General features: G+C 36.1%; 1 protein-coding gene across 12 annotated transcripts in view; it reads right to left on the bottom strand.

Annotated features, from left to right (window-relative positions):
• Nucleotides 1-23,822, bottom strand: part of CDC42BPA (CDC42 binding protein kinase alpha) — a 296,333-nt gene that overhangs the window by 83,410 nt on the left and 189,101 nt on the right. For 10 of the 12 annotated variants that reach the window (XM_070385391.1, XM_070385382.1, XM_070385383.1 and 7 more), the window contains exons 12-15: nucleotides 22,930-23,063; nucleotides 16,937-17,179; nucleotides 16,566-16,676; nucleotides 2,294-2,541 (exon numbers count right to left, since the gene is read on the bottom strand). In XM_070385391.1, the coding sequence (XP_070241492.1) occupies nucleotides 2,294-2,541; nucleotides 16,566-16,676; nucleotides 16,937-17,179; nucleotides 22,930-23,063 (736 nt within the window). The remainder of the gene's footprint in view (nucleotides 1-2,293; nucleotides 2,542-16,565; nucleotides 16,677-16,936; nucleotides 17,180-22,929; nucleotides 23,064-23,822) is intronic. The other 2 variants (XM_070385389.1, XM_005893380.3) reach the window with 1 other exon arrangement.

Below are 23,822 nucleotides of genomic sequence, written 5' to 3'. Positions count from 1 at the left end.
GATTTTATCTCCAGCCCTGAAATCCAGACTTGTTTACATGATGACCTATTTGACATTTCTACCTGGATGTCTAAAAGCATCTCACACATAATTTGAGCTTCTGATATTCTCATCCCAAACTTACTTCTTCTGTAGTCTTCCTCTCTAAATGGTAACTATATTCTCTTAATTGCTAAGGCCCAAAACGGTAGTATCACCCTTGATTTTTCCTCTTTCTTTCTTATCCATATCTAGTGTATCAGCAACTATCATTATCTTTACCTTTTCTGCCACCAACCTAGGCTCAAGCCACCATCATCTTTTGCCTAGATTACTGCAATAGCCTTCTAAATGGTTTTCCTGCCTTTTCTCTTATCTAGTTCAGACTTTTCTTAAACTAGTCATCAGAGTAACCCTTTTAAAACACAAGTCAGTATTTGTCCATTTTCCACTCACTATCCTGCAATGCTTCCCTGCCATGGTTTTGAAAGGGAAAATATAAGTCGCTTAGTCGTGTCTGACTCTTTGCGACCCCATGGACTATACGGTCCATGGAATTCTCCAGGCCAGGATACTGGAGTGGGTAGCCTTTCCCTTCTCCAGAGGATCTTCCCAACCAGGGACTGAACCCACGTCTCCCACATTGCAGGCAGATTCTTTACCAGCTGAGCTACAAGGGAAGCCTGCCATGGTTTTACTGTAAGTAATTGTAAGTCACTGAAAATGACATAAAACTTTACATGATCTGGCACCCATTACCTCTCATACAGATCTCTCACTATTCTTTCCCTTTAACTCTGTTTTATCTACATTGGACTCGTTTTTAGTATTATTATCTTAATAGACTTTGATGTTTTGAATGGTTTTAAGTTCATAGCAATACTGAAAGGAAAGAGTGGTGTGTTTGTTATTATTAATGAATCTACATTAGACACATCATTATTACTAAAACTCTACAATTTATATTAGGTTGTATAGTGACATATATAGAGTAGTTTCACTGTCCGAGAAATCCTCTGTACCCTGCATATTCATCCCATCCTCCTTCCAACCCCTGCAATCACTTATCTTTTTACTATCTCAACAGACTTCTTAATGTAAAATGTTCTTCTCATACATATGTAAGGACCCACTTTCTCTGGTCCTTACTGAGAAATCACCTTCTCAGTATAATTTTTCCGGGCTATCATGTGTATGTGTGTGTACAATTTAATTCTCACCCTAATGCTTCACAGTTCCCATCCCCTGCCTTACTTTTTGTTCTTGGACTTAATAATTATCTAACATATTCTGTATTTTACTTATTTTGTTTATATTTTATTTATAGTCTTTCACCATAATTAAAGGAAAGCTCCATAAGGACAGAGAATTTTTGTCTGTTCACTGCTATGTCCCCAGGGCCTACAACAGTGCTTCCACATAGCAGGTTCTAAAAAAATTTGTTGAATGAATGGACCAAACTGAATTAAACTCAAGCTGCCCATATAAGTTGAGAATGACAATAACATACATTTAGTTCCCTAAAACCTAGAAACTTGAGTATCACTGATAATTTCTTCTGCTTCTCATTTCTCATATCTGGTCATTATGTCCTCCAGGTTCTGTCTTCTCAGTAGACTTTCTGAGTTCATATGCCTTTCTCCATCTTCACTGTCATACATAAGGTCCAGGCACCTCATCTCTCATGGGTAGATTCCTGTCTACAGTCTGCTCCTTTTAATCTACACAGTAATAAGAGTGATCTTTCAAAAATATAATCATGATATTTTTCTTCACTAGTCTTAGGATAAAGTCTAAATTCCTTACATTCCTTCATGATCTTACCTCTATTTTCCTTTCCAGTTTCATTTCTTAACACTCATCTTTATTTTTACGCCTCCACCATAATGAACATCTTTCATTTTCTAAATGTGTCATTGCTACCCTGTTCCTATAGATCGTGGCAAAGTCTGCTAAACTTTGCCTGGACACTCTTCCACAGCTATGTATTTCTTATATCCTTGGTCTTAACTCAGAAATAATTTTTGTTCAAAAAACCCAGACACACCAAAGTTAACATTTGAAAAAAAAGAAAGAAAGAAACAACAACAAAAAAACCCAAGCAGCAAAGTCATCTTTCGCGTCTCTTCTACAAGTGTTCCTACACTTCCCATTTGCTTTCCTATGATGCTGTAATATAATCTTCTATTTACCAATCTTGACTTTTCTCTTCTTGAGGACTAGACTGTATTTATTGCATATGTTTCTCCAATCCTTGACACCAAACAGGTACTCAACAAATAATTATTAGAGGAGTAAATAACTTGATTCTTACCTCTCTCTCCTGTTTTTTTCCAATTTGTCTTTCAAAATCATAATTTCTTTGTTGAGAGCAAGTTGTTGGCCTTCTGAATCATGTAGTTCTTTCTTCAGATTTTTAATTTCATTTGCATGTATTCCTTCTCTCTTGGACAATTCTTCTTCATAAAAGATACTTTTCTTTTCCAAATCAGTCTTTAGTTTGGTTATTTCTTGTTGATGTTCTATGCTGCATACGCCTGGTGAGTAACTAATTTGTTTTTGCTATAGAAGTAATAATACAAGATTAGTTAATCTGTAAGAATAATAAAATATCAAATAATAACTATAATACAAAGGACTGTTGATGGAAATGAATATTACTTTTGCATATTATTATATAGACTAATACTTTATTAAGGCTGTTAACCTTTTGTCTGCCATATGTTACTAATATTTTTCTAAGTGTGTATTCCTTTATTGTTGTATTTTAGTCTCCTTCACACCAGGATTAAATATTTATCTAATGGTACTCATATAATCATTTGTTTTACATTTAAATTTCTAATTTATATATAACACTGTGTATGAGTTAGGGGAAAATCTAACTGCATCCTGTTTCTGATGTGGAACTTATAAAATGTTATAAACACACTTGTGTCTTTAACAGATTAAATTGGGGGAGAAGTGGTAGAGCTAGAATGCACAAAAAGAAAAGGGAGAAGTCTTCTGCAATGGTCCAAGGAGAAATGACAAAGGTCTAATCTAACATCTCCGTAGCCATTCCAGGAAAAAAATGACACAATTCTTTGCATTTAGGTAGGGTAGTAAGAAGAAGAAATTTTGGTTGAAAGCCATCTTTTGTAGAAATTAGGTTGAAATATACTCTTGGTATCAAAGAGAAAGGAAAACGTAAAGTCCAATGGCTCTTCAAAGTAGTGCTTAAGGTAAGACAAAGGTTATGACTATAAGATTTCCTGAGTTTTGTACCTTTTCTATTTTGTTATATGCAACTTTCCCAGATGATCCACAATAAAACTTTTAAAATCCAAAGAACCTTTGAGATTATACTTAGTGATAACAGGAATCAAAATCTAGAAGGCAGTGCATCCTTTTTTTGAAGTCTGTATTAAGGGTAGGGACATATCCCGGAGTAGAATGACATGCACTCATCTTCCTGAGAGAACACCAAAATCGCAATTAGCTGCTTTTTTTGGATCCACCAAAAAAAGATACCCCATGTCCAAAGGCAAAGGAGAAGCTGCAGCAAGCTGATGGGAAGTGGGGGGACAATAAAGAAGACTGAGCACTGAAGGACTGAAGCTTTTGAACTGTGGTGTGGGAGAAGACTCTTGAGAGTCCCCTGGATTGCAAGGAGATCCAACCAGTCAATCCTAAAGGAAATCAACCCTGAATATTCATTGGAAGGACTGATGCTGAAGCTTCAATACTTGGGCCACCTGATGCAAAGAGCCGACTCATTAGAAAAGACCCTGATGTTGGACAAAATTGAAGGCAGGAGGAGAAGGGAACGACAAAGGATAAGATAGTTGGATGGCATCACCGACTCAACCGGACATGAGTGTGAGCAAGCTTCAGGAGTTGGTGATGGACAGAGAGGCCTGACATGCTGCAGTCCACAGGGTTGCAAACAGTCGGACATGACTGAAGAAATGAACTGACTGACTGAGGAGTGTTAATAATTTTATGTTTCACATCTGGGTCTGTGATCTATTTTAAGTTAATTTTTGTGAAGGGTGTAAGCTCTATTTATAGATTATTATTATTATTATTTTTTTGGTATGTGCTATCTGGTTGTTCTAAACCATTTGTTAAAAAGAACATCTTTACTCCACTGTATTGCCTTTGTTTACTTTGTCCACAAAGGTCCATCTAGTCAAGGCTATGGTTTTTCCTGTGTTCATGTATGGATGTGAGAGTTGGACTGTAAGAAAGCTGAGTGCCAAAGAATTGATACTTTTGAACTGTGGTGTTGGAGAAGACTCTTGAGAGTCCCTTGGACTGCAAGGAGATCCAACCAGTCCATCCTAAAGGAGATCAGTCCTGGGTGTTCACTGGAAGGACTGATGTTGAAGCTGAAACTCCAATACTTTGGCCACCTGATGTAAAGAGCTGACTCATTTGAAAAGACTCTGATGCTGGGAAAGATTGAGGGCAGGAGGAGAAGGGGACGACAGAGGATGAGATGGTTGGATGGCATCACTGACTCAATGGACATGGGTTTGGGTAGACTCCAGTAGTTGGTGATGGACAGGGTGGCCTGGTGTGCTGTGGTTCATGGGGTCGCAAAGAGTCAGACACAACTGAGAGACTGAACTGAACTGAACTTGTCACAGATGCTGTACCTATATATTTTCTTGTCACTACCATACTGTCTTGATTACTGCAGCTTGATATAAATCTTGAAGTCAATCTTTCAACTGTGCTCTTTTCCTTTACTATTGTGTTGGCTATTTGGGGTCTTCTGCTTCTCCATTTAAGCTTCAGGCTTGATTGCTTGATGTTCACAAAAGAACTTGCTGGAATTTTGACTTACATTGCAATAAATCTGTAATTGAAAGTAGAAAGAACTGACATCTTGATAATAGAGTCTTCCTGTCCACGAACATGGAATATCTCTTCATTTATTTAGTTCTTCTTTGATTTATTTCATTAGAGCTTTATAGTTTTCCCCATACAGATCTTAAGCATATTTTGGTATACTTATATTTCAGTATTTCATTTTTGTGGGTGCTAATATTAATAGAATTGAGTTTTAAATTTCAAATTCCGTTATTTATGGCTAGTATATAAAGAAGTGACCAACTTTTGCATATTAATCTTGTACCTGCAACCTTGCTATAAATGCCTTATTAGTTCCAGGAGATTTTTGTTAATTTCTTTGATTCTCTACATAGACAATCATATCATCTGCTAACCAAGACAGTTTTATGTCATCCTTCCCAATCTGGATACCTTTTTCATTTTATTTTCTTGTCTTACTGCACTAGCTAGGACATACAGTATAATGTTGAAAAGGAGTTGTGAGAGGAAAAATCTTTGTTTTGGTCTTGATCTTAGTGAAAATTTTCAAGCTTCATACATTAAGTATCATGTTATCTGTAGGTTTCTTGATAGATATTCTTTGTCAAGTTGAGTAGTCCCCCTCTATTCGTAGTTTACTGAGTTTTTATCATGAATGGGTACTGGAGTTTGTTATATGCTTTTCCTGCAGCTTCTGATACAGTCATGTGATTTTTTTTATCAAATCAATGATGCATTACATTAATTGACTTTTAAAGGTTGAACCAGCCTTGCATACATAAATGAGATAAAATCCCATTTGGTTGTGGTATATAATTCTTTTTATATATTGCTGCATTCAATTTGCTAATATTTTGTTGAGGATTTCTCCATCTATGCCTATGACGCATGTTAGTCTGTGTGGCTTTCTTTTCTTGTACTTTGTCTGGTTTTAGTATTAGCATAATTCTGGTATCACAGAATGAGTTAGGAGGTATTTCCTCTAGTTCGATTTTCTGAAAGTGACTGTAGAGACTTGGTGTGATTTCTTCCTAAAATGTCTGGTATAATTCACCAGTAAACACATCTGGGCCTGATGCTTTCTGCTCTCAAAGGTTATTAATTATTGACTCAATTTCTTTAACAGGCAGAGCCTTTTCATATTATTTACTTCTTCTTAGTCTAGTTATGGCAGCTTGTGTCTTTCAAGGAGTTGGTCCATTTCCACTAGGTTATCAAATTTGTAGGCAAATAATTAATTGTCCATAGTATTTCTTTATTAGCATTTTAATGTACATGGGTTGCACAGTGATGTCCTGCCTTTCATTTCTGATATTAGTGTCCTCTCTCTCTTTTCTTTTTATCTTTTTATGTGCTTTATTTTACAACCAAAGTTTAAAAATATAGCAGAAAGCACAGCAGGCAAAACATAGATTAAACATTCTTTGCAAAAAATTTACCACAGAAAAATTTTTAAAGGTAATTATAAGCATACAAAATGATGTAAGTTATACTGATAGGTAATTCCCCTTCTTTTCAAGTTTCCAGTGGAATTATTAAATTTATATAAGGTATCAAACTTCTGGAAGAAAATCTGGTCAGAAACCATAAGAATAATAAAATCAGACTCATCTCAATGCAAATTTAACATAAAAAAATTTTTTTAATTTATTTTTTAAAATTTGGAAGAAAATCTGGTCAGAAACCATAAGAATAATAAAATCAGACTCATCTCAATGCAAATTTAACATAAAAAATTTTTTTAATTTACTTTTTAAAATTTTATTTTATTTTTAAACTTTACAATATTGTATTAGTTTTGCCAAATATCGAAATGAATCCGCCACAGGTATACCCGCGCTCCCCATCCTGAACCCTCCTCCCTCCTCCCTCCCCTACACTCCCTCTGGGTCGTCCCAGTGCACCAGCCCCAAGCATCCAGTACCATGCATCGAACCTGGACTGGTGACTCGTTTCATCCATGATATTATACATGTTTCAATGCTATTCTCCCAAATCTCCCCACCCTCTCCCTCTCCCACAGAGTCCACAAGATTGATCTATACATCGGTGTCTCTTTTGCTGTCTCATACACAGGATTATTGTTTTTTAATAAAATGTTAACATTTGTAACCTACTGCTGTACTGAAATTCAACTATTATATGAGCAACTTATTCCCAGAATGTAAGAATACTTTCATGTTAGAAAACTTAATATGATTTCTCTCAAATATAGATAAAGGGACCCCCTCCCCTTTTTTTTCCCTTATTTAGCCTGGCCATAGGCTTATTTATTTCATTGATATTTTGTGTGTTTTTTTTTTTTTACTTTAAATGTAGGCTTTTATTGCCCACTTGAACTTTTTTTTAATTAATCAATTTATTTTAATTGGAGGGTAATTTCTTTACAATATTGTGGTGGTTTTTGCCAGATGTCAACATGAATTTAATAAGCTTTCAATATTTTCCTATTTTTAATTTGATAGATTTTTATTCTAAATTTTATTATTTTCCTTCTGTTTACTTTAGATCTAACTTGCTCTTCTTTTTCTAGTATCCTAAGGTAGAAACTCAGAGAAGGCAATGGCACCCCACTCCAGTGCTCTTGCCTGGAAAATCCCATGGACAGAGGGGCCTGGTGGGCTGCAGTCCATGGGGTCGCTGGGAGTCGGACACGACTCAGCGACTTCACTTTCACTTTTCATTTTCATGCATTGGAGAAGGAAATGGCAACCCACTCCAGTGTTCTTGCCTGGAGAATCCCAGGGATGGGGGAGCCTGGTGGGCTGCTGTCTATGGGGTCATAGAGAGTCGGACACAACTGAAGTGACTTAGCAGCAGCAAGGTAGAAGCTAAGATGATTAATCTTACATCTTTCTTCTTTTCTAATATATGCATTCAACGCTACAAATTTCCCCCTAAGTAATGCTTCTACTACATCTGACAAAGTTTGATAAGTTGTGTTTTCATTTTCATTTAGTTCAAAATATTTTTAAGTTTCTCATGAGATATTTTCTTTGACTCGTTTTATTTATAAGGGTGGTGCCTTATTCCCAAGTATTTTGGAATTTTCCAGCTATCTTTTTGTTATTGACATCTAGTCTAATTCCACTGTGGTCTGAGAGCAGACAATGTATGATTCCTATTCTTTTAAAATATGTTAAGGATTTGTTATGGTTTAATTTATGGCTTAGAATGTGGTCCATCTTGGTGGATATCCCATGTAAGCTTGAGAAGAATGTGTATTCTGCTGTTGTTGATCTATAGATGTCCTTATATCCATGTGATTGATGATGATATTGAATTCAGCTATGTACTTACTGATTTTATACCTTCTGGATCTGTCCATTTCTGACAGAGGGGTGCTGAAGTTCCCAAGTACGACAGTGAATTTATCTCTTTTTAAAGTTCTGCACTTCTGCCAGTTTTTACGTCACGCATTTTGATGCTAAATTGTTACACACGTACACGTTAAGTATGCTAGGCCTTTTTGATGGCAAACAATGCCTTTCTTTACTTCTAAAAACTTTCCCTACTCCGAATTTCACCCTGTTTGAAATTAATATAGCTATTTCCACTTTCTTTTGATTAGCATTATCATAGTTTCATTAAAGTCTTTATCTTATCAATCAGAGTTGTTTTCAATTCCTGGTCTGATCATTTCAACAACCCTGAGTCTGGTTCTGATGTTTGCTCTATTCTGTGTTTTTTGACTTTCAGTGTTATTTTTTATTGTTAGGTCACCATGATGTAGTGAGTAAAAGGAACTGCTGTAAACAGGCTCTTAGTAATGTGGTGGAAGTTGTGTGGGGAGGGGAAGTGTTCTTACTGAGCCTGGGCTTCTGGACTGTGAACTTAAGACAACCTTGTCAGCTATTCTCCCCATTTACCTGTTTGGACAGGGTGACTACAGTGGGCTGGGATGGGTTATTTCCCTTCTCTCAAGTTAGTTAGGTCTGATAAAACCTCAGCAAGTTAGGTTCTAGTTGAAGACACACCTTGTTAAGAAGGACAGACCGCTCTGGTACATCTGACAACTGCTACCCCTATTGTTAGTACAAGGGGTATTATCCTCTGACATTCACTGTGAAAACCTGGTAGAGCTCTAGGATGTAAAACTGATGAAACTGTGAGGGCTCCCCAATGATGAGGGTCCCCTGGGAGTTTTTGTATCTCAGACTTGTCTGCGCTGAGCCACCAGCAATTTTTCAAGTATTCAAGTACTTGTTCATGCTTCCTTGCACTGGCACTGCTTTTCTACAAGGGTTCCTGATCTCCTAAGTTGTGATTCTCTTGATCACTGTCTCCAACTTGGAGGGTAGGAGTTCATTCTGTGATACTACTTTTCTTACACAGTGTCAGACTTTATTTTTCTGGGCTCCAAAATCACTGCAGATGGTGATTGCAGACAGGAAATTAAAAGATGCTTACTCCTTGGCAGGAAAGTTATGACCAACCTAGAGAGCATATTGAAAAGCAGAGACATTACTTTGCCAACAAAGGTTCGTCTAGTCAAGGCTATGGTTTTTCCTGTGGTCATGTATGGTTGTGAGAGTTGGACTGTGAAGAAGGCTGAGCGCCGAAGGATTGATGCTTTTGAACTGTGGTGTTGGAGAAGACTCTTGAGAGTCCCTTGGACTGCAAGGAGATCCAACCAGTCCATTCTAAAGGAGATCAGTCCTGGGTGTTCTTTGGAAGGAATGATGCTGAAGCTGAAACTCCAGTACTTTGGACACCTCATGAGAAGAGTTGACTCATTGGAAAACACTCTGATGCTGAGAGGGATTGGGGGCAGGAGGAGAAGGGAATGACGAAGGACGAGATGGCTGGATGGTATCACTGACTTGATGGATGTGAGTTTGAGTGAACTCCGGGAGTTGTTGATGGATAGGGAGGCCTGGCGTGCTTCAATTCATGGGGTCACGAAGAGTTGGACATGACTGAGTGACTCAACTGAACTGAACTTTTCTTACAAGTCTAAGAACTGTTGATTTTTCAATTTGTTCAGCCTTTTACTTGGTATTAGAACAAAGTGGTGATTTCCAAAGTTCTTACATGCTAGATTGGAAACTGGCAGTATTCTCTAAAGTTTTAAAACATAGGATCCTATGATCTGCAAATAGTTTTACTTCTTCCTTCCCAGGTTGGATGACTTCTATTTCTTTTTCTTGTCTAATTCCTCTGGCTAGAACCACTAGCATAATGTTAAATTGCAGTGGTGAAAATGGGCATCCTCGTCTCATTCCTAAGGGAAAATTTTTTTTAATCATTTATCATTGATTATGATGTTAGCTGTGGGTTTTTCATAAATGCCTTTTCTCACATTAAGTACATTCCCTTCTATTCTTAGTTTTCTGAGAGTTTTTATCAGGAAAGAGTATTGCATTTTGTGAAATTAAGATGCACCAATTAAGATGACCATGTGGTCCCCCTGTTCACTTTGTTTCTTTTAATGTGATTTATTATATTGATTTATTTTCTTACATTTAACCATTCTTGCATTCCTGGGATAAACCCCACTTTACTATGGTTTATAAGCTTTTTTTTTTTTTTTTTTTGGTTTATAAGCTTTTTAATATGACTTTGGATTTGGTCTGTTGGTATCTTGTTGAGAATGCATGTATCTATATTCATTAGGAATACTGGTCTGTAATTTTCTTCTTACATTATTCATGTGGTTTTGGGATTACAGCAGTGTTGGCCTTCAGTTCAGTTCAGTTCAGTCCAGTCACTCAGTCGTGTCCAACTCTTTGCGACCCCATGAATCGCAGCACGCCAGGCCTCCCTGTCCATCACCAACTCCTGGAGTTCACTCAGACTCAGGTCCTTCGAGTCGGTGATGCCATCCAGCCATCTTATCCTCTGTCATCCCCTTCTCCTCCTGACCCCAATCCCTCCCAGCATCGGAGTCTTTTCCAATGAGTCAACTCTTCGCGTGAGGTGGCCAAAGTACTGGAGTTTCAGCTTTAGCATCATTCCTTCCAAAGAAATCCCAGGGCTGATCTTCTTCAGAATGGACTGGTTGGATCTCCTTGCAGTCCAAGGGACTCTCAAGAGTCTTCTCCAACACCACAGTTCAAAAGCATCAATTCTTCAGCACTCAGCCTTCCTCACAGTCCAACTCTCACATCCATACATGATCACAGGAAAAACCATAGCATTGACTAGATGGACCTTTGTTGGCAAAGGAATGTCTCTGCTTTTCAATATGCTATCTAGGTTGGTCATAACTTTCCTTCCAAGGAGTAAGCGTCTTTTAATTTCATGGCTGCAGTCACCATCTGCAGTGATTTTGGAGCCCACAAAAATAAAGTCTGACACTGTTTCCACTGTTTCTCCATCTATTTCCCATGAAGTGATGGGACCGGATGCCATGATCTTCGTTTTCTGAATGTTGAGCTTTAAGCCAACTTTTTCACACTCCACTTTCACTTTCATCAAGAGGCTTTTTAGTTCCTCTTCACTTTCTGCCATAAGGGTGGTGTCATCTGCATATCTGAGGTTATTGATATTTCCCCCGGCAATCTTGATTCCAGCTTGTGTTTCTTTCAATCCAGCGTTTCTCATGATGTACTCTGCATATAAGTTAAATGGCCTTAGGGAATGAATTAGGAAGTGTTCCCTATTCTTATATTTTGTGGAAGAGTGTAAGAGGAACTGGTGTTAATTCTTCCTTAAAAGTTTGGTTCAGTTCACTAGTGAAGTTATCTGGTCCTGGGCTTTTCTTTGTCATGGGTTTCTTATTACCAATTCATTCTCTTTGCCTGTTATAAGTCTGTTGAGACTTTGTATTTTATCTTGCATTTAGATAATTTGCATGGGTCTCGATCTATCCATTTCACCTAGATTACTTTGTTGGCACAGAGTTATTTAGAGTATTCTCTTATAATCCTTTTGCTTTTTGATGACAGGTAGCAACATCCACTTTCACTTCTGATGTTAGTTGTTTCCTCCCTTCCTCCCTCTCTCTGTCAAGTCTAGCTAAAGGTTTGTCAATTTTGCTGATCTTTCAAAGAATCAGCTTTGGTTTCATTCTATTATTATTCTCTTCTCATTTTATTGAACTCTGCTCTAATCTTTATTTACTTCCTTCTGCTAGCTTTGTTTCCTTTGCTCTTCTGTTTCTAGTTCTGTAAGATATAAAGTTAGGTTACTGATTTGAGACTCTTACTTTTTAATAGAAGCATTTACAGCCACAAATTTGCCTCTGAGTACTGCCTCTGCTGCATCCCATGTGGTGTTTTCATTTGATTAGCCTACAGGTATTTTCTAATTTTCATTGTGATTTCTTCACTTGACCCATGGGTTGGTTAAGAGTGCCTTGCTTAATTGACACATATTTTAACATTCCAGTTTTCCTTATGATACTGATTTCTAGCTTCATTCTATGGTGAAATTGGAGTAGACACTTTGTGTGATTTCAGTCTTTTTACATTTATTGAGATTTATTTTGTGGCCTAACCTAATATCTGGTCTATCCTAGACAATGTGTCAATCGCACTTGAGAAGAATATATATTCTGCTGTTGTTGGGAGGAGAGTTCTATATATGTGTTGTTAGTTATAGTTGGTTAAATTGTTGATCAAGACATCTGTATCCTTATTTATCTTCTGTCCACTTTTAGAAGTGGGGTGCTACAGTTTCTAACTTTCACTCAATTCTATTGAAAAGTATTCTCAATGCAAATAAAGATTCCTATAACCTTTTAAAGGAGCCAAAATAAGTTTCAAAATTTATATGTATATAAGTTTAATTCAAGACATTCCCACTTTTAGAATATCTTAAAGAAATGATAATAATCCTAAAATATAATGAAATATCCTAAAATTATGATAATAATCATAGCTAACAGTTACTGAGCCTTTACTTTGTATCAGGCCATTGGCTAAGTATTTTGAATGTGTTAACTAATTTATTGGGTAGTTTTATTATTACCACAAATTTTTAAAAGATACAAGAGATTATGAGTGCTTGATCAGTGGGTTAATATATGTGATTGGAAGTCTTCATGCAGCAGTGATTAGTAAAGATAAAAAAAAGGGGAAACTAGCAGATAGAATGGTACTGAGAATTAGAAAACCTGGGTTTAAATTGTACTCTGTCATTTAAGACTGTAAATCCTAAACTCTTCTGAGTTTCACTTTCCTCAAATGCGAATAATCTCTAAGATTTCTTTCAGTTTGTACCTTCTGATTCTGGTTTTTAACAAAAGCATCTAAAATAGTGCTGGAAACGAAGCCGTCCCTGACTGACAGTTATTTGAGATGGTAATGCAATGACTTCTATATACTAATTCTGTTCTAGAAGTCTAGATTTTTATGGAAGAAACATTTCTAATTTGGAAAGCTAAACAAGACCATGGAATCACAATTAATCAAAACAAAACAAGAAAAACCAATCCCCAAAGCAAGAAATAAAATCTAGTTCATATTTGTATTTAAAGCAGAGAAAAACTTACTTGCAACCACTATTATTCAATTTTCAGAGAACAAGCAAGTTCTAGCCAATTCTACCACATCATTCATTCACTGATTTAACACACTTATTAAACAAGTATTGAAAATTTGGTCCTGTGCCAGGATAATAATATACCAGCCTATGCTTTCAATAGTTTAGATGGGGAGACATTTTGTGAATAAATAATTATAATAAAAGCTATTGTAAATTTATTAACAAAATTCTAAAGCACCACAGAATTAGGAATACTTAAACTTCCTCAGAAGACATTCAACTTAAGTCTTTCATTTGTTGGATGAATAAGATACTAGACTAGGCCTGCAAGGAGTGTGTGGAGGTGGTGGCTGGCAGACAATGCTGAGGAAATGGGATATGCAAAGGTTAGAGTCAGGAAAAGGCAGACATCATATTCAGATTATAATTTAGTGCTACAGAAATATGATATCCATTTAATCCTAATTCTCTCACTTTGACATACATAATAACATTATTATAGCTATCAGTAACCGAACACATGTGATGTAGCAGCTTACATACATATATATGTACTCCTTATGTAAAACCAATGAGATAGGGTTTTACAAATGAGAAAATTAAAGTCCAAAGAGACTAAATGTTTTGTCCAGCATTAAACAGCAAGTAACTGATGAGGCCAGGCTTTAAAACAATAAAGTCCAACTCTAGAACTGGCACAAGGATTTCTCTTCCTAAGCACTTCTGTTGAGATATTTCAGTTCAGTTGAGTCGCTCAGTCGTGTCTGACTGTTTGCGACCCCATGGACTGCAGCACGCCAAGCTTTTCTGTCCATCACCAACTCACAGAGCCTACTCAAACTCATGTCCGTCAAGTCAGTGATGCCATCCAACCATCTCATCCTCTGTCATCCCCTTCTCCTCCCACCTTCAACCTTTCCCAGCATCAGGGTCTTTCCCAAGGAGTCAGTTCTTCGCATCAGGTGGCCAAAATATTAGAGTTTCTGCTTCAGCATCAGTCCTTCCAATGAATATTCAGGACTGATTTCCTTTAGGGTAGACTGGTTGGATCTCCTTGCTGTCCAAGGGACTCTAGAGTCTTCTCCAACACCACAGTGTTCAAAAGGATCAATGTTCAAATGCATCAATTCTTCAGTGCTTAGCTTTCTTTATAGTCCAAATCTCACATCCATACATGACTAGTGGAAAAACCATGGCTTTGACTAGACAGACCTTTGTTGGTAAAGTAATATCTCTGCTTTTTAATATGCTATCTACGTTGGTCACAGCTTTTCTTCCAAGGGGCAAGTATCTTTTAATTTCATGGCTGCAGTTACCATCTGCAGTGATTTTGGAGGCCCAAAACATAAAGTCTCTCACTATTTTCATTGTTTCCCCATCTATTTGCCATGAAGTGATAGGACCGGATGCCATGATCTTTAAGCCACTTCTTCACTGTCCTCTTTTACTTTCATCAAGAGGTACTTTAGTTCTTCTTTACTTTCATAAGGGTGAAATTTCACCACTTTCATATGGTGAAAATGCCTTAAGGCTAGTGTCATCTGCATATCTGAGGCTATTGATATTTCTCCTGGCAATCTTGATTCCAGCTTATGCTTCATCCAGACCTGCATTTCGCATGATGTAGTCTGCATATAAGTTAAATTAGCAGGGTGACAATATACAACCTTGACGTACCCCTTTCCCAATTTGGAACCATTCTGCTGTTCCATGTCCAGTTCTAACTGTTGCTTCTTGACCTGCATACAGATTTCTCAGGAGGCAAGTCAGGTGGTCTGGGATCCCCATCTCTTTGAGATTTTTCACAGTTTGTTGTGATCTACACAGTCAAAGCCTTTGGTGTAGTCAATAAAGCAAAAATAGATGTTTTTTTGGAACTCCTGCTTTTTTGATGATCCAGCGGATGTTGGCAATTTGATCTCTGGTTCCTCTGCCTTTTCTAAATCCAGCCTGACCATCTGGAAGTTCATGGTTCACATACGGTTAAAGCCTAACTTGGAGAATTTTGAGCATTACTTTGCTAGCATGTGAGATGAGTGCAATTGTGCAGTAGTTTGAACATTCTTTGGCATTGCCTTTCTTTGGGATTGGAATGAAAACTGACCTTTTCCAGTCCTGTGGCCACTGCTGAGTTTTCCAAATTTGCTGGCATATTGAATGCAGCACTTTCACAGCATCATCTTTTAGGATTTGCAATAGCCCAACTGGAATTCCATCACCTCCACTAGCTTTGTTTGTAGTGATGCTTCCTAAGGCCCACTTGACTTCACATTCCAGGATGTCTGGCTCTAGGTCAGTGATCACACCATTGTGATTATCTGGGTCTTGAAGATCTTTTTTGTACAGTTCTTCTGTGTATTCTTGCCATCTCTTCTTAATATCTTATGCTTCTGTTAGGTCCATACCATTTCTGTCCTTTATCAAGCCCATCTTTGCAAGAAATGTTCCCTTGGTATCTCTAATTTTCTTGAAGAGATCTCTAGTCTTTCCCATTCTATTGTTTTCCTCTATTTCTTTGCATTGATTGCTGAGGAAGGCTTTCTTATCTTTCCTTGCTGTTGTTAGAATTCTACATTCAGTTGGGTATATCTTTCCTTTTCTCCTTTGCCTTTAGCTTCCCTTCTTCTCTCAGCTATTTGTAAGGCCTCATCAGATAACCATTTTGCCTTTTTACATTTCTTTTTCTTGGGGATGGTCTTGATCCCTGTCTCCTGTACAATGTCACGAACCTCATTCCATAGCTCATCAGGCACTCTATCTATCAGATCTAGGCCCTTAAATCTATTTCTCACTTCCACTGTATAATCATAAGGGATTTGATTTAGGTCATACCTGAATGGTCTAGTGGTTTTCCCTACTTTCTTCAATTTAAGTCTGAATTGGCAATAAGGAGTTCATGATCTGAGCCTCAGTCAGCTCCTGGTCTTGTTTTTGCTGACTGTATAGAGCTTCTCTATCTTTGGCTGCAAAGAATATAATCAATCTGATTTTGGTATTGACCATTTGGTGATGTCCATGTGTAGACAAGACAGAGGGTCTAAGACATCTAACCATGCCTCCCATGAGATTACCAATGTATCTCATCCAGGTATGCAGACCTTCATAAATATTTTAACTCCTTCCTAACAGATTTCTCCACTAAACACAGCCTTCCGTTTCCTTGCAGCATGATTAAGAAGTCTACACCAGCTTCCTACTGATGAGAATTAAGAATACTATATTTGAAGGATAGCTAGTTTTTACTCCATACCAAAAGGAGCACACAACTAGTAATCATGTTAGGCATAAAGGGGAGAAAATTTATTCAACTTGATAAACATGGTATCAAAAGTTACCTTCAGTCCCTCTAGTTCATTCTCCAGTTGCTTAGAATAGTGCTCACTCTGTTCACGCAATTTCCTGTCTTTAGATGCTTCAGCAGCCACAGCTTCTGTACGAACTTCCAGCTTTTAAAGGAAAATGAAAAAAGCTGATTTCATGATTATAATTGTTTCTCTAATAAAATGTTTTCCCCATGAGAATTTACCTTGCAATAGGGAGATAACTCAAATGTTGAAATTCATATTAAATAACATTACCAAACTAAAAAAAAAAAAACAAAAAACTTTTTTCAAAAATTAAATGAAATATATATTATTTCACTAGTCTGAAAAAGCAGCTTTAATCACTACCCCATGGCCACTACAAAATTTGCCTGACTACTAACCTCTTTTTTGGCTCTTTCTGTTCTGCGCAGTTCTTGCCTTAAGCTTTCAACTTTTTGCATCACCAGGTCCACCTCTTCTTCCTTATCTCGGACATGGCGAGCAAGTTTCTGTTTTTGGGTGTGCAATTCTGTTAGCCGCTCATTGATCTCCATGAATTCCTGCATGGCCAGTTTCCTCTGACAGTGTGCGTCTTTCAGCTCTTTGGATTGGTTTTTTAATCGCTCACTAGCCTGGACTAGTTCCTACAGTTTTGTAAAAAGAATATAAGTTACCAATTCTGCAACCTAGGGACCAAATTTGGCCATCAAATTAGCTATCATGAAGCCAAGAAGAGCCAAAATTATTCACCTTGGAATAAAATTAAAAGAAATGAACTACTTTTGAACAGATACTAGTAGCATGATGCTCTGTTCATATTCTCAATTTCTTATGCTAACATTCTAACTGCAAAGATTTAACCTGAATTACCTTCATTTCAATAAATAAATAAATGGTACAGAAATGAAAGATACAATGATCAAAATAAAGATTTTGTGAAATGTAATGGCTATCTGTAAGGTTTAAAAAATTATATCAAATGATTACAAATGATAAAAACAACAGTTATATTTGATGTGGGGACCAACTCTTGGGCCAGCAGCAAAGAGAAAAGCTAAACTCTCTAATTAAAGTGAGAAACTTAGAAGGGGCTAAAGTAGACTTGGGTCAGAAGAATCACCTGCCTCCCAGCAAAAAGAAATGCAAATCTTTTTTGAGGAAAAGCGTCTCAATGAAATCTAGGGTATTTTTTTTTAAGAGCATACAAATATGAGCTCACAACCATAGATTACCCAAACACCCAAAGGACAAACAACTATAAGCAAACATTACAAACAATAAAAATAAACCCCAATGTATCTGGATATTAGAATCATCAGATACTAATATATTGCTATATATAAAATGAAGAAATGAAAGGAAATTATAAAAATAGAAAAATGACAAAAGACTAAAATGATCAGGCAAAAAGAGTATTGAAGTTGTTTATAAAACAATTTTATAGAGCATTTAGAAGTGAAAAAAATAAGAGAGGATATAATCACAAATCTAGAGGAAATCAAAAAAGGTAAAAGGATACAATGAAACATTTTATGCCAATAAACTTTTCAACTTGTGAAATGAACAAATTCCTACAAAACTAAATTTATCAAAACTGTTTCAAGAAGAAATAGAATGCCTAAATATACCTGAATAGTTCTATAACAATTAAAGTAACCAAACCAATAGCTAACAAAATTTCCTCATCCCCCCAGCATGAAAGAAATCTCTAGACTCAGATGGTTTTACAGATGATTCCCAGTGTTTCAAGGATCAAAATGTTTCTCTTATACAAACTTTTCTAGAGAACAGAAAAAGAGGCAGTGCTACTCAGCGAATTATATGAGACCAGTATAATCTTTATATATATTTAAAAAAAAAAGAAAGATGGTTTGTTTCCTTATTAAAGAAAACAAATTTAAAAAAATCCTAAAAAAATGACATTAGCAAATAAGTTCAGTGATATATAAAGTGGATAAACATGAACTCTGGAACTCAACTCCCTGTGTTGAAATTCCAGTTTCCCCACTTTCTAGCTCTATGATCTTGAACAAATGTACTTAAGCTTCTTTGTGTGGGATCTCACCATTTACATAAATACTATAACTACTGCTGCTGCTGCTACTACTACCAATACCTAAATCATAGGGTTCTGTAAAAGATTAAATGATCTAATATATATATAAAGCACTTAAAACAGTACTATTAGAACAGATACAACATAACTGCTACCTGTATTATCATATTAATATTTAGCAGACAATATATGGGTAATATAGTTTTAACCCAGAAGAGCAAAAATGTTTTAACATTAGAAAAAGTCTATAAACATAAGTCAGAAAACCAATTGATTAAAGGAGAACAATTATATAATTCCATCAATAGGTATTAACAAATTCCTAGAAATCTGTTGCAGTACTGTGCAAAAATAGTACATTTAATAAATTCAATACCCTTTTGATCAAAATGATTAGCAAAATAAGAAAAGAAGATAACCTTCACCAAAAACTTAGAGAAAACATTATTATTAATGATAAAATAGTAAAGATATTTTCTTGAAATCAGGAATAAGACAGGGATGGCTGCTATCATCACCTCTATTGAATGTTGTATTTGCGGTCCTAGCTTATACAGTAAGACAAGGAAAGAAAAAACAGTAAAGAAAACAAACAAAATTGTCATTATTTTATAAAACCTTAAAGAATCTCAAATATATTACTACAGTAAGAGTTTAGGAATGTTGCTAGGACAGAATCAGTAAGAAAGTAAAAATTTAAAGGTACAATTTACTGGGGACTTCAACGGTGGCTCAGATGGTGAAGACTCTGCCTGTAATGCAGGAGACCCAAGTTTGATCCCCGCGTCAGGAAGATTCCTGGAGAAGGGCATGGCAACCCAATCCAGCATTATTGCCTGGAAAATCCCATGGACAGAGGAGCTTGATGGAGTACAGTCCATGGGATCGCAAAGACTTGGACATGAAGGAGCAACTAACACTTTCTTTTCACAATTGAATATATGAAAACTTAGGATAATAAATTTAAGGAGAGGCAAACAAGACCTGCATAGAATTTTATGGAGAAACATTTTAAAATACTTTAAAGATACACAGATATACAAAGTTTGTGGATTAAATAATTTTATATTTTTGTACAGTTAGGCCTTTCTAAGCAAATTTTACTGAAACTTAGGACATGAGCAAGTCTTTATGACTAATTTAGACAGTGAGAAAACTGCAAAGAGATTTATCTCCTGGACTTAGGTGTTTACATTTCAAGGAGGGGCTGAGAGAGATAAGAGCTAGAACCAAGGAGACGCCCTCTTTTTAGAGCTGGAGAGTCGGACTTATCTTTTCACTGGAGTGACTCATTTGTATTTCAAAGGGTCCTAGATTCTTCTCTTTAGGTTTCCAAGGAGACCCTCAGAAAGGTGGGTAGAGATAGAGGGCAAGCATCTGCCTCTCTCCTCTGTATAAGCACCCTCATTCAGTTTTTTGGGACTCCTTCTCCTTGAGTTTTCTTTCTGAATGCAAACGATAATAATCTTGCCTTGCTCTTGAAATCCTGTGAGCATTTAGAGTGATATTAATATATAATGGATAAGAACTTAAAGACTCAATATTATAATGGTGTCAATTCTCCTGAAATTGTTCTATATAGATTTAATGCAATTTTAAATAAAATCCCATCACAGCCTTCAAGGACTAGAGAGTTGAATAAATGGAAATTTAATATATGAGAGAGGTGATACTGCACATCACTGAAGGAAGGAGGGCTTATATAATAAATGAACAGCTGGCTAGCTATATGGGAAAAAGTGAAAGTGGATCCTTATCTCATATGGTACACAAAAGTAAATATCTGATGCATTAAAAACTTAAATATGAAGACCAAACTTATAAAAGGTCAAGATAAAAATTTAGGAGAATTGTTTTTTTACCTCAGACTTCTTAGATAAGCCAGCAAATGCAATAATCATAAAAATAAAGATTGATGAATTTCACTACTTTAAGACTAAAACCTTTTTGCTATTCAAAGGATCCTATAAAGAAAATGAAAAGACAAGCCACTAGCTGGGAGACTTCTGTAACATATATAATCAACAGAAGATTAGCATGCCAGAGAATTTCAAGAATTCTTACAGACAAATAAGGAAAAGACAAACAACCCAACAGAAAAATGTATGAAGGATATTAAGAGGTATTTCACAAAATAAGAAATACAAATGATAAAAGGACATGTGTGGAGTTACTCGACCTCGTTAGTAATTAAAGAATGCAAATTAAGGCCATACTAAAATATCATTTTAGACCTAAAATGTCAATTTAGATTAGGTTTTTCAAAAATAACATTTCTAATAATATGAAGCAATGCTGAATATAAAAATTCCTATGCACTACTGGTGGGAGTATAAATTGGTACAACCAGTGGAAAATGATTTGACATTATCATAAAAAATAGAATATCTGCATTGCCTATGACCCAATTATTCTATTTGTGCTTGTGTGTGTGTGTCTGCATGTGTATCTGGATATATGTTCAAGAATGTTCACAGCAACATCATTTATAGTAGTTATCAATTATAAGCAACCTAAATGCCTGCAAACAAAAAATTAGATAAGTAAATTGTGGGTTTTGAAATAATAGTGTATTTTATAGCAACTAAGTGAATAATCAACAGTTATATTGATGAATTATAATATTTTATAAGCTTAAAAACAAGCAACACTAATATACTGTTTTGAGCTCAACATTCAGAAAACTAAGATCATGGCATCTGGTCCCATCACCTCATAGGAAATAGATGGGGAAACAGTGGAAACAGTGTCAGACTTTATTTTTTTGGGCTCCAAAATCACTGCAGATGGTGACTGCAGCCATGAAATTAAAAGACGCTTGCTCCTTGGAAGAAAAGTTATGACCAACCTAGATAGCGTACTGAAAAGCAGAGACATTCCTTTGCCAACAAAGGTCCATCTAGTCAAGGCTATGGTTTTTCCAGTGGTCATGTATGGATGTGAGAGTTGGACTGTGAAGAAGGCTGAGCACTGAAGAATTGATGCTTTTGAACTGTGGTGTTGGAGAAGACTCTTGAGAGTCCCTTGGACTGCAAGGAGATCCAACCAGTCCATTCTGAAGGAGATCAGCCCTGGGTGTTCTTTGGAAGGAATGATGCTAAAGCTGAAACTCCAGTACTTTGGCCACCTCATTCGAGGAGTTGACTCATTCGAAAAGACCCTGATGCTGGGAAGGATTGGGGGCAGGAGGAGAAGGGGATGACAGAGGATGAGATGGCTGGATGGCATCACCAACTCGATGGACATGAATTTGAGTGACCTCCAGGAGTTGGTGATGGACAGGGAGGCCTGGTGTGCTGTGATTCATGGGGTTGCAAAGAGTCGGACACGACTGAGCGACTGAACTGAACTGAATATGTGATAAAATTTTTTTAACTAAAAGAATGATTAACATAAAATTCAAAACATCATGAGGGAAGTGGAGAGAAAGGGAAGGAAATGACTACCCCAGGGCTATTCCATAAAATAGGTAATGGTCTATTTCTTAATTTAGATGTTAGGTTTATCTATTATTTATATCAAAACTTATATAATACTATATAACATTATAACTTTATATATATGTATATTTATATATATAATGTTACATTTATTTTGTATATGCCTCAAATGAAAAAAATTTTAAAAAGAATATCTGCTGCCTGTAGGGTATCAGACAAATCATTTAAAATTCTTTATCAATATGTATTTCATTTTAGCACTACCCTCTTCTCAGAATATACTAAAGGATTTTTAATATCAAAACTTATTAAAAATTGGCAAAGTAACCATAAATCTAGATATCAGATGCTCATCCTTATTATGTTAACTAAGTTTGGCTGAGTAATCCTACCTTTAAATACATAATAATAACCATTGCTGCTAAGTCGCCTCAGTCGTGTCCGACTCTGTGCGACCCCACAGACGGCAGCCCACCAGGCTGCCCCATCCCTGGGATTCTCCAGGCAAGAACACTGGAGTGGGTTGCCATTTCCTTCTCCAATGCATGAAAGTGAAAAGTGAAAGTGAAGTCGCTCAGTCGAGTCTGACTCTTAGCGGCCCCATGGACTGCAGCCTACAAGGCTCCTCCGTCCATGGGATTTTCCAGGCAAGAGTACTGGAGTGGGTGCCACTGCCTTGTGTGAGTAATAACCACTAATAAAATATTATTAAAACAAATAGGACCTCTGCTATAAATTACAAATATTATTAAACTGACCATAAATATAAATGAATTTGTACCAAACACTGTTTGAAAGTGATTCAAGAAAAACATAAAAATTTACTAATGTAATTAATATTAAGAATTAAGATTAAGAATTCAGAAAAGACTTTACCAATCTGTCTATATATTTTTACCTTATTTAATTCTTCCCTTTCTTGTTGTAATGTCTTGATTTGTTTTTCATAAGCCTTGATTTGTCTAAAAGCATCATCTAATTCTCGCCTCACAGAATTAGCTTCTTCAAGTTGCTGTTCCAAGTGACTTGATTCTAAAAATAGGAGACAATGTTTCATTTACTATTTGCATAAAGACAAACACTCAACACCAACTATTTACAATAAATCTTCAAAAACTATCACTGAGTTGCTTTAAACCAAGTTAATTAAGTATCTTGAAATTGGTATTTAGCTTACTGACACCACATGTCACTGACTCATGACAAGTAAATGCTTATCAGTTCACTGTAAAGATGGTGAATAGGTAATGCCAGTGTAAAGAGTAAATTTCATGTGCAAAGATATTGCACAAAATTTATGTGCAAAAATATCTTACATATTTATTAGAAAAAAGGCCATACTTTCAAAAAATAGTAACTTCAGAATGAATTAAAAACTTAAAACTTACAAAAAAGAACACAATCAATCAAACAAAACAGGTACATTTTCCTCAACTATTAGTTGGCATTCTTCTGTTGATAATCCTCGAATTACAGTATGATGCTCCAAATACTAATGCTCCAAATCACCCTGCTTGGTTTCACTAGTGGTGAAAGAATAAACTCTGATTTCTACAAGTAAATATTTGAAATAGGCTCAGGGAGTTGAGTAACTTGCCTAAAGTGACATTGCTAAATGAGGATCAGAGTCAACTACAGCCCACCAATCTTACATCAACTCTCCAACTAAAAAGGTAATGCAATTAAAAATATTTAACCATTATCAGTTCAAAAGAGTTATTTTAAAAATAAAATTATTAATGTTAACATATGCTTACATAAAATTTAATAAGTTGATATAAAATATCCCTG

Source organism: Bos mutus, chromosome 16 (assembly GCF_027580195.1).
Source record: "Bos mutus isolate GX-2022 chromosome 16, NWIPB_WYAK_1.1, whole genome shotgun sequence".
NCBI lineage: Eukaryota > Metazoa > Chordata > Mammalia > Artiodactyla > Bovidae > Bos > Bos mutus.
The sequence above is the reverse complement of the archived record's forward strand: the minus strand, read 5'-3'. Positions and strand labels throughout refer to the sequence as shown.